Consider the following 12,103-nt stretch of genomic DNA (forward strand, 5'->3'; position numbering starts at 1 on the left):
TTTCAAATAAAATTTTGATAGCTTGTCAATGTTTCATTCACTGCAATGTATGAGCTAAAATCAACCATATGCAAAGCTTACACAATGTGTTTTTACCTCTGGTAACTCTTTAAAATTTTGTGCAATGTTTTATTTAATTTGATGCAGTGCAGTAAGTACGACACATATCAAAGAAATTAGTTCTTTATCGAGAAAAGATATCAGACTGTAGGTGTGCAAAAATCAAAATTTTTTCACTTTGTAGATTTTGAAAAATCGGATGATAAGAATAATTTGATGAAGCACAGTAAGTATGATGGGTAATGAAAAGGAATTCAGTTCTTCATTAAGTGAAGAATCAGACTGGAAGAGGTGCAAAAATCAGTTTTTCTCACCAACAGTTTCTGAAAAATCGGATGATATGTATTTCATATTAGCTGGAATGCTGTCTCTCAGCACATGCACCAGCAGTACGGCCATAACAAAAGCAGCCTCAGCACGGAATGCAACAATTGTAGCAGTGAAATGGTTAAGGAAAGGTGCAATTTATCCTAGCTTTCCAAGCCAGTGACTCCTAACGGCAGAAGTATTGAAAGGGAAGAAAAAGGGATGAAGGAAAAGGACAGGTGAGGCTTAGAAAATGGGGAGAGTTAATGGAAAAGTCACCCAGAACCTTAGATGAAGGGAGAGTTACAGGACAGTACAGAAGACTTTTTCTGTGAGAAGAAGGAGTCACTGGCTCCAAAATCTCACACATTTTCTTAACCTATATGTGTGTTTTGCCCTGCTGCTGCTTGTTGAGTAGATTTTTTGATCTATCCAATTATATTGTATTATTGGTTCCTGATTAGTCAGTTAGGCCTAATTTCACACAAAAGCACATAAAATTTATCAAACAAACAGTTGATTTATGATTATTGTGGGTGTGGAACATGTCAGAAAGTATAACATAATACTCACTTCTATGGTCATTTGTCATGAGATTGTCAAGATATGGAAATACATTATAGTAAACTGGAATTGCTAATATTTACAGAATCAATACACTGTCAGAATGAATCATAGCTGTGCACTTTTAATAAATTTGTCATACACAAAATACCTAATTTTGACTATTGTGACCAAGTGCTGTCAAAACTGAAATGTAACAGAGAAGTTTACTTAAGCTGGCCTAACAGTTCCTGTTAAGATATACATCTATAGAGCGGATGGAGTTGCCTAACAAAAAGTTCTTCAAACTCTGTTTAAACTGTACTTTGTCTGAAACCAAGTTTTCAATGGTTTGGAAAGTGGCTGATGCAGCATACAAATGTTCTTATTCTTTTTATTCTTCTATTGTAAAGATACATTTACACAGCAACTTCCTAAATATAATGGCAGCATGAATTTGTGCATATCATTTTATGTTATGTACCTAATATACATTTCTGTGAAAGCGTTCTTTTACAAATGCTGGGTTTTAATGATTGTTAAGTGCACAGCTGAATTACAGATAAGATGGAATGCATAAAACTGGATTTTTTTGTATAATGTACTTGTCGAGGTTTTTAGAATGATTTGAAAATCCTTTCAAATAGTTTTGCAAATTTATAGATTTGAAATAACTTCTTTTTTTAAATATAATTTCCATATGTTTACTGAAAGATTGTTATCCATTTCCACTGATAATTTGAGCCTCTTTTGTAAGGAAAAAATTATAACAGTATAGAGTTGCAAAACCCATGGCCAACTAGAAATACTAGCCTGGGCACACATTGAAGACACCAGTAAAGTAGCTCCATCGGCTTTGAGCAGAGCTGTGGCTGCTGGTGGTTTGTGGGCTGAGCCATGCAGACTCTTGCAAACTTGCCTTTCATGTGCACTAAATTAGGCATAAATAATTTAGCTGTCTGTGAGTTATTATTTACTGTTGAGGCAAAAAGTACAGCAGTTTCATTAACGGCTTAGGCTGTGAAGTAACTGAAGTCTGTGTCCTCAGTGGCACAAATGACGATACTGTTTCATTTGTAATAATAATAATAATAATAATAATAATAAAAGACTTACAGCACAGTGTTATGTGGCAATCAGGAACTTGCTACTTCTGCCCAATCATCTTGAATATACCAAAACAAACACACACACACACACACACACACACACACACACACACACACTCACACACACACACACACACACACACACACACACTTAATCAAATATTCGGGAAATAAAGCATTTTCATATATTTTTTACAAAATATTCTGTGATGTTCTCAGTTATTTTAACTGCCTACCACTTTGTTTACTTGTTGCAGTGTGATTGACATTCTTAATCAGATTATTTATCATTACCTTGCATGATTGGAAACTGATGGTTTGTAATAGGTCCCTCACAGTTGTCTGGCATTTACAAGTATCACTTAAATGATCCTCAACACGATCATAGCTCTCCAGCTTTAGACTACACACTTTGTGCAAAACAGGAAGCTCATGTAAATCACTAATGAAAGTACATGAACACACATCTAATATATGTTTCAACATGAATCAAGAAAGAGTAATCACCATAACAGCATTTTCAGTGGGAACTGTCAACCTTCTGCGATGAAGTCATCTGGGATGGATAATCCAACTTTCTTATGAGATTGCACCCAAGAGGTGCAAGGCTGACAGTTTTTTTTAGAAAAGTTTCCTTCTTTACAGCATAATCAGATATGTACATCAGTACTGATACCTCTGATATTTCAAAAGTCTCCCTTAACACCTCAGAATATTTGTTAACATTTACACACGTATATCTGCCAGGACATGGAAACAGAGTTCTCAGGGATACATTTTTATTCAAAGAATTAATTAGCACCATATCTATCAATCTTCATTTTTTTCTCACTCTCAAGTTTTGGACATAGCTTACACAGTAATTTGCCCCGCTGAATTGACAGTAACAGCTAAATCTACCTTCCAGCTTGTCATTCTGACTCTTGCTAAGCAATGTGCAATCTGTTTTGGAATATTTAAATACATATTGAATCAAGACTAAAAATGCTTCAAGAGTATTTGAAAAGTCTGAGGGCTTAAAGATTGGGAGCTAGGAACACTCTGCCTCCAGCTTTTCAAACATCTATATCTATATCTACATTTATACTCCGCAAGCCACCCAACGGTGTGTGGCGGAGGGCACTTTACGTGCCACTGTCATTACCTCCCTTTTCTGTTCCAGTCGCGTATGGTTCGCGGGAAGAACGACTGTCTGAAAGCCTCCGTGTGCGCTCAAATCTCTCTAATTTTACATTCGTGATCTCCTCGGGAGGTATAAGTAGGGGGAAGCAATATATTCGATACCTCATCCAGAAACGCACCCTCTTGAAACCTGGCGAGCAAGCTACACCGCGATGCAGAGCGCCTCTCTTGCAGAGTCTGCCACTTGAGTTTGCTAAACATCTCCGTAACGCTATCACGCTTACCAAATAACCCTGTGACGAAACGCGCCGCTCTTCTTTTGATCTTCTCTATCTCCTCCGTCAACCCGATCTGGTACGGATCCCACACTGATGAGCAATACTCAGGTATAGGTCGAACGAGTGTTTTGTAAGCCACCTCCTTTGTTGAAGGACTACATTTTCTAAGGACTCTCCCAATGAATCTCAACCTGGTACCCGCGTTACCAACAATTAATTTTATATGATCATTCCACTTCAAATCGTTCCACACGCGTACTCCCAGATATTTTACAGAAGTAACTGCTACCAGTGTTTGTTCCGTTATCATATAATCATACAATAAAGGATCCTTCTTTCTATATATTCGCAATACATTACATTTGTCTATCTTAAGGGTCAGTTGCCACTCCCTTCACCAAGTGCCTATCCGCTGCAGATCTTCCTGCATTTTGCTACAATTTTCTAATGCTGCAACTTCTCTGTATACTACAGCATCATCCGCGAAAAGCCGCATGGAACTTCTGACACTATCTACTAGGTCATTTATATACATTGTGAAAAGCAGTGGTCCCATAGCACTCCCCTGTGGCACGCCAGAGGTTACTTTAACGTCTGTAGACGTCTCTCCATTGATAACAACATGCTGTGTTCTGTTTGCTAAAAACTCTTCAATCCAGCCACACAACTGGTCTGATATACCGTAGGCTCTTACTTTGTTTATCAGGCGACATTGCGGAACTGTATCGAACGCCTTCCGGAAGTCAAGAAAAATATCATCTACCTGGGAGCCTGTATCTAATATTTTCTGGGTCTCATGAACAAATAAAGTGAGTTGGGTCTCACACGATCGCTGTTTCCGGAATCCATGTTGATTCCTACAGAGTAGATCCTGGGTTTCCAAAAACGACATGATACTCGAGCAAAAAACATGTTCCAAAATTCTACAACAGATCGATGTCAGAGATATAGGTCTATAGTTTTGCGCATCTGCTCGACGACCCTTCTTGAAGACTGGGACTACCTGTGCTCTTTTCCAATCATTTGGCTGTTAGAAGGGGGGCAAGACTTTTTTTAAAAATCTATTTGTAAGGAACTATTTACCCTAATAGGTTGCTTATACTGACTTTCACCTTCATATGAACCTTTAACATTCACTATGTGCAACTAATCACAAATGATTTGTATGAGTGACGCTGTATGTTCAGACCCTGGAAAGTCTGTGTCCCTAGAAGGTAAGACCATTAAAGCAGCTACTGAACTTTCATCAAAAACTTTCAGTGCTAAATTAACATTTGTTGTGCATCAGCTTCAAACACTCAGAAGTTGCAGTAAGATCAACATTGTCAAAATCAGAAAACTTCAACACTCTCTCAGGTGTAGCAATCCGGTTGTTACGGATACTTTTTAGTATATGTACAATGTCAAAAATTAGGAATAACTTTCTACTACTATGAACAGGAAGTGCAATACAAAGCTGTAGTAGATCACTATGAGTAAGTAGCTCATAAGATTTTCTATTTACTGCATTATTGTCTGATACTGAAGCTAACACAATAAATCTAATTTTCTCTACTTCATTAATACATGTAATAGCATACTTTTTAGGTGTGGAGCAGTTAAATTGCTAATAGGTATAATAGTCACATCATCTTTAAATTTTGATTGCATGAAAACCTGAGCTGTTTTAGCTAAATCATTATTATCAGTTTTACTGGCACTATGCAGGGTGATTTTTTCCATTGTGTTCAAACTCCAGGAACTAATAGATGAGAGGATACTGAACAAAAAAGGTCTACTGAATTTATGTCTGGAAATGCATGGTTTCCATTATAGATACCATTTAATCAGTCATACTATGTTAAAGAAACTGCTGTCTAATATGTGCTGTACCATACAACCATAGTTACAGTATGCATTGTTTCCTCCTAGAGGGTGTTATTGTTCCTCACATGTCATGCCCTAGTGCCTTCTGCCATAGTTATTGGTAATGTTGTGTCCGATTCACTTCTCTCGCTGATTCACCTTGTAGTGGATCTCATACAGCATTGTACACAATGGTTCTGTATTAAAATGGAGAGCTTGCTGACATGGTGTTTACTTACACAAAGCCAAATGGCAATGGGCAGTGGGCAGCAAGGTTGTATCAGGAAACATATCCCCGCTGACAACAACTCCACCATTCAATGTTTGCAACAGTGTTTTGTCATTTGTCTGAGACAAGATTGTTTCAGGAAGCAGGAAATCATGAAGGACATACTCAAATTGTTCGGACACCAGACTTGGAGGAAAACGTGATTAACTCTGTGAAAGGTGACCGCCATGTCAGTACTAAGCAGTTGGCGTGCCAGTACAGGGTAAGCCAGACGACGGTGTGGAACATCCTCCATGACAGTTGTTACTACCCTTATCACTTACAGCATGTGCAGGGCTTACTAGCGACAGACTTTCCACATCAGGAGCAGTTTTGTCACTGGTTTCTTCACCAGACAACCACAATTGTGGGATTAGTGTTGACCATCCTATTCACAGATGATGCCACCTTTATGCGGAGTGGTATCTTCAACTTTCATAACAGTCATCTGTGGGATAGTATGCAGAACCCCCCCCCCCCCCCCCATGGTATGATGACAGCAAACCATTAACATTGGTGCAGCCTGAATGTGGGGGCTGGGATAATTGGCGACTGTGTTTTGGGACCAGTCTTCCTTCTACATCACCTAACAGGCTGTAACTATCAGCATTTCTTGTGGGCGACTTTGCCTCCTCTGCTGGAAGAAGTGCCATTGATGATTCAAAGGGTTACATGGCTGCTACATGATGGTGCTCCACACCAATTCACCAGTAACATTCAGACGCATCTCATTTGTGTCTTCCCTGATCAACAGATCGGACTAGGGGGTCCAGTTACATGGTCTACTCGTTCACCGGATCTCAATCTGTGTGATTTCTGGTTATGGGGCCATCTCAAAAGTATTGTGTGTGCAGAGCTTATTCCAGATTTTGAGACACTGGAGTACCCTATTCATGCTGCCTTTGACACTGATTGGATAGAGCCTGGCCAATGTGAACGTGTGAGACAGATCATGGTACAGCACATATGCACATGCATTGAACCTTATGGAAACCTTTTTCAACACATACTGTAACTGTTTTTGCATGGTACAGCACTTATTAGACTGCAGTGTCTGTAACAATGTATGGTCAAATAAATGGTCTTGTGCATTTCTGGACATAAGTTCATTAGACCCTTTTTGTTCCATATGTTCCCACTGATCAATCCCAAGAGTTTGTACACGGTGGAAAAGATCACCCAGTATATTGTATCTCCCTTAAAGAGCAAATGAGGCTCAATGTAAATTTCATCCAGAAGCACATTTACCGCACGTTCATGATCTTTCAGAAATTCTTTTTTAATCTTCAGATGCTCTGTACTACCATCTGCATTTAAAATATCTAACTCAAACTTTTCTGTCAGCTTTCTTACATTGCTCGGATGTGGCAAATTGCATGAAAGAAAACCTCTTCCAACATACATGTTATGTGCTGAATCACAAAATTCTCGTTTAAGATATCTTCTGTAGACTCTGTTGATTTGACATATGTATTTAGACTATCCAAGGCATGCTTACATTTTACTGACACACAACAATTTGGCACATTATGATGAGGAATTTTACATCACTTTTTGAAATTTTCACTTTGTGCATCACATAATCTTCTGCTGTTGTCAAGTATTGTGGAAAATCTGGGAAAATTGATGGCACACTATCTGGTTTCATCCTTGGTTAACTCCTTACACACTGGACTCGCATTCGGGAGGACGACGGTTCAATCCCGCGTCTGGCCATCCTGATTTGGGTTTTCCGTGATTTCCCTAAATCACTCCAGGCAAATGCCGGGATGGTTCCTCTGAAAGGGCACGGCCGACTTCTTTCCCCATCCTTCCCTAATCCGATGAGACCGATGACCACGCTGTCTGGTCTCCTTCCCCAAAACAACCAACCAACCAACTCCTTACAAATGTCTTTGCTTTACTGTAAGCTATAAACTGTTCTCTTTTTACCTTTAGTTCTTCATCACTGGGTAAAGAAGACATGCTGACTTTTTCATTTTGTGATTTGAAGTTACTTTTACAGCCAAGCATATTACAGCACCTCAGCATTTTTAGTATTTGAAAACGGATGTTCAATATACACAGAAAAGCCAAAGAAACTGATACACCGGCCTAATATTGTGTAGGGCCTCCGTCAGCACGTGGAAGTGCCCCAACACGATATGGCATGAACTCTACTTAGGTCTGAAGTAGTGTTGGACGGAATTGAAACCATGAATCCTGCAGGACTGTCCATAAATCCATAAGAGTATGAGGGGATGGAGATCTCTTCTGGACAGCACATTCAATGCATCCCAGATATGCTAAAAAATGTTCATGTCTGGGGAGTTTGGTGGCCAGTGGAAGTGTTTAAACTCAGAAGAGTGTCCCTGGAGCCACTCTGTTGCAATTCTGGATGTGTTGTGTGTCACATTGTCCTGCTGGACTTGCCCAAATCCAGCAGAATGCACAATGGACATGAACAGATGAAGGTAATCAGGCAGGATGCTTACGTACATGTCACCTGTCAGTCATATCTAGATGTGTCAGGGATTCCATATAACTCCAACTGCACACGCCTCACACCATTACAGAACCTCCACCAGCTTCAACAGTCCTTTGCTGACATGCAGGGTCCATGGACTCATGTGGTTGTCTCCATACCTGTACATGCCCATCCACTCAATGCAATTTGAAACGAGACAAGTCCGGCCAGGCAACATGTTTCCAGTCATCAACAGTCCAAAGTCGGTATTGAAGGGCCGAGGCAAGGTGTAAAGCTTTGTGTTGTGCAGTCATCAAGGGTATACGAGTGGGCCTTCAGCTCCAAAAGCACATATTGATGATGTTTCGTTGAATAGTTTGCCAGCTGACACTTGTTGACGGCCCAGCATTGAAATTTGCAGCAATCTGCAGAAGGATTGCAGTTCTGTCATGTTGGATGAGTCTATTCAATCATTGTTAGTCCCATTCTTGCAGGATATTTTTCCGGCCACAGTAATGTCAGAGATTTGATGTTTTACCGGATTCCTTATATTCATGGTACATTCGTGAAATGGTCGTATGGAAAAAGCCCTACTTCATTGCTACCTCAGAGATGCTGTGTCCCATCACTCATGAACCAACTGTAACACCATGTTAAAACTTATTTAAATCTTGATGGCCTGCTATTGTTACTGATCTAACAGCTGTGCCAGACACTTGTCGTCTTATACAGGTGTTGCTGACCGGAATGCCGTATTCTCCCTGTTTACATATCTCTGTATTTGAATACGCATGCCAATACAAGTTTCTTTGGCTCTTCAGTGTATTTATTACGATATAAATATACACAAGGTGACATAACTTCAAAGCATAACCTGAAAGAATCATGAAAATATTCATTCACAATGTTTGTTAAGAACGTACAATTACTATCTAAACAAGCAATTAACGAGCACTTATTGTTAGTAGAACTGCAAATTCATAAATCTCGTTTTAGCAACCGAAGATAAACAAATAACAGACAAGTCCTTGTGAAAGTCCTGAGTCACATACACAAATGAACCAGTGAACTCACATGGAATAGATCACAATCTCTACAGGCAAGGAATTACTTTGTGTATGTCACAAACAAGATAGCTTCCAGTACCCAGGCCAGTATTTTTAGTCCACTGTGAGCATAACCATTATTCTGCCTCTGGGTATCTGCAGTTCCATGCCCAAAATTATAAATATTTTACAAAACTGACCTAGTTTAATCACAGTGGAGATAATGCAATGTAACAGCCTACTTTCAGTTTGACAGAAAAGAAGTTTCCTTATTGGAATTGCGGCCTAGGATTATTCTAACTGTTTTCAGACTACTGTGTCATTATTGAAGTAATCAATATTTCTGACTGTGAAATCATTTGGCACTGTAGCTGTATTGAAACTGTGACCATCCTTCGGCACATTTTTTTTTTCACAAAAATTATAAAATATGTATTGATTTGCTCTACAGGTTTGTTCTGGGTGCTGTCTCACCTGCTGTTGTTGTTCCTTCATTATTACACCTGCAAGAAAGAGGTTATGGAGAAGATAAAGGTGTAGCTACACTGGTTATCGCAGCTTCTAGTATTGATGATATAGCTGCTATCACTGGTTTTGGTGTTATTTTGGGATTCATTTTCTCTGAAGGTATGGTCTGATGATGAAGCTAATACTTGGTCTATAATTTATGTATAGTATTAAACTTAATGTGAGCTTAACATTGTCTTTCACTCTTTGAATCTCATCAAAATTGTATGGATCTGATATGAACATGGATAAAGTCTTCCTGTTGTAAGTGCCCTTATCTGAGTAGATTTACTTCCTTAATGTCTGACAACTTTAAAAAATAAATTGGTAAATAAATGTATGTATTGGACTTCTACATGTGTGTCTTGTAAGATGATATGTATGAGTATGCAACTGCATTGTATTTTATTACAGCATGGTTTTCTTCTACTTTATTCATTTAATGGACTTTCACTAAATTACTTTAAAAACAATGGAAGAGAAAAAAAAAATTTTTTTTTCATAGTAAAATGAGAAAAAACTGTATGATGTTACATTTGTTTAGAAATTGTGCAACTCAGATACAAAATCAGTTAAAGGGACATTATTTTTTCCTGTGATCTCAATTTTTAATGCTGAATTCCCATCCCAGCATGTTAGGATCTGCTAACAGGAATAGTTACTGTTCCAGAGCTAAATAATATGTGAAAGCTGAAGGATATCTTTAAACATACATTGTAAATCTAAGCAAGACTATGACACCTTATTAAGCATAATCTAATAACATTTAGAGTAATAAAGACAGATGTCTGTATCCCTGGTGTTACATACATTGGACAGAAAGTGCCATTGGTATGAAAGTATACAGTTAGAAAATGTATTGTGTCTATCTAAATGGCTTAGCAGTAGGTATCAGTAGGTATTTTGTCTCTTATATGGAGGACTGTCATGCTTTGAGGCCTGGAGAAAGCCTCATTTAACCCTCCGGGAACCACTAAATCTTTTCAAATGAAAAGTATGAGGTCTTGTTTTCAAAGTCAAACTTTATCTTGGAGAGTGTCCTGACCGTATGCCTCTCCAGTGCTGCCATCCAGTGGCACGTAAGACAGAGAATGAAACAGGTTTGTTCAGCAGACCAATGTCGTGCAGTTTACATAGCCTTGACCTCTCTGCTTCAGATGCACCTAGGAACCACTAACATGTATACTAGGGGCTCAGGAAATTTTATTGAGAAACTGAAGAAACTGAAATTTTGCTCATACGATATCCTGGTCAGCTTTGATGTTCTTTCTTTGTTTACTCAAATATCAGTCAATGACTCTTGTTCCATGTTCCCTAAGGACATCACCAAACCCTCTCATACATTTCTTACTATGAGCTATTTTATGTGGAATGGCTATTTCTATAAACAGCTGGAAGGTGTCACTATGGGTAGACCACTTAGTCCAGTGGTTGCCAGTTTCTTCATGGTGCATTTCAAAAGGCATGTACTGGACTTGGCACCTTGTAAACTTAAGGTGTGTTACAGATATGTTGATAATACATTCAGTATGTGGAGTCGTGATGAGGAACAGCTTGGTGACTTTGTAAGACATCTGAACAATTTCTGTGCAAACATAAAATTTACTATAGAGGTGAATTTACTATAGAGGTCAAAATGGACCAAAAACTACCCATTTCAGATGTGCTGCTTATAATGAATGGTGAGAACCTAGTTCACAGTAAGCATCAAAAATTGCACAAACTGTCAAATCACTATTTGAGCCAGGAAAGACAAATGACTAATATGCTCATAATGCATGCAAGATGAATATGTGGAGCCAAAGCACATCAGGTTTGACGTGCAACACCTGAAGTGTGTTCTGAGGACCAGTGAGTCCTCCATCATTTGCATAAGAAGTCCCACAAAACCTAACATTGGACAAAGTGACACGTCAAAAGAAAAATGGTCCAGTAACACCTTTGAGCCATACATCCCCATGGTGAAGGACAGAACTGGCCATACATTGCATGAATATGACATCAAGACTATTTATAAATCAGCTGACAAGATCAGAGAGTGTCACAAATTGACAAGGGACAAAAAGGACCCACTCAGTATGTCAGACATATGCTGCTTACATGTGGAAAAGTCTATTTTGGCGTGACTGGACAATCCACCCCGTGCTGGAGCTCGTGCTGTGTGAGACTGACCTCATAACAAAATTCGCCGTCACAGATGTTCGTACTGCAGAGAAGAGCTAACATATCTGCTTGTTCACAGAAACTGTAGAAATTCACAAACATGGCAATAGCTTCAATAAGAAAGACGTAAATGGGTCCTGGATGCTCATGCTGCAGCAAATGACTGTTGCAGTTAGCACGCAGAGACCCACAGTGGTAATGACCAGGGAAAAGCCCTCAGACATTGGTGCGACAGGCACATGTAACCCCTGGCTGCAGACTAAACCCCCAGTGTTAACTTCTGACAGTGTCAGCAATCTGTGCTGGCAGAACATCAGGAAAATATTTTAACAAACATTGGCCTAATGATACATCAACATACCTGGTGATGGTGTGTCAAGTTGTGAAAAGGTTTGTGGCTTAATTAATAT

General features: G+C 39.1%; 1 protein-coding gene across 1 annotated transcript in view; it reads left to right on the plus strand.

Annotated features, from left to right (window-relative positions):
• LOC126457359 (sodium/hydrogen exchanger 9B2-like) overlaps window positions 1–12,103 on the plus strand; it is a 100,130-nt gene that overhangs the window by 55,435 nt on the left and 32,592 nt on the right. The window contains exon 5 of the mRNA XM_050093592.1: window positions 9,475–9,650. Within this exon, the coding sequence (XP_049949549.1) occupies window positions 9,475–9,650 (176 nt within the window). The remainder of the gene's footprint in view (window positions 1–9,474; window positions 9,651–12,103) is intronic.

This window comes from Schistocerca serialis, chromosome 2 (genome assembly GCF_023864345.2).
Source record: "Schistocerca serialis cubense isolate TAMUIC-IGC-003099 chromosome 2, iqSchSeri2.2, whole genome shotgun sequence".
Taxonomy (NCBI): Eukaryota; Metazoa; Arthropoda; class Insecta; order Orthoptera; family Acrididae; genus Schistocerca; species Schistocerca serialis.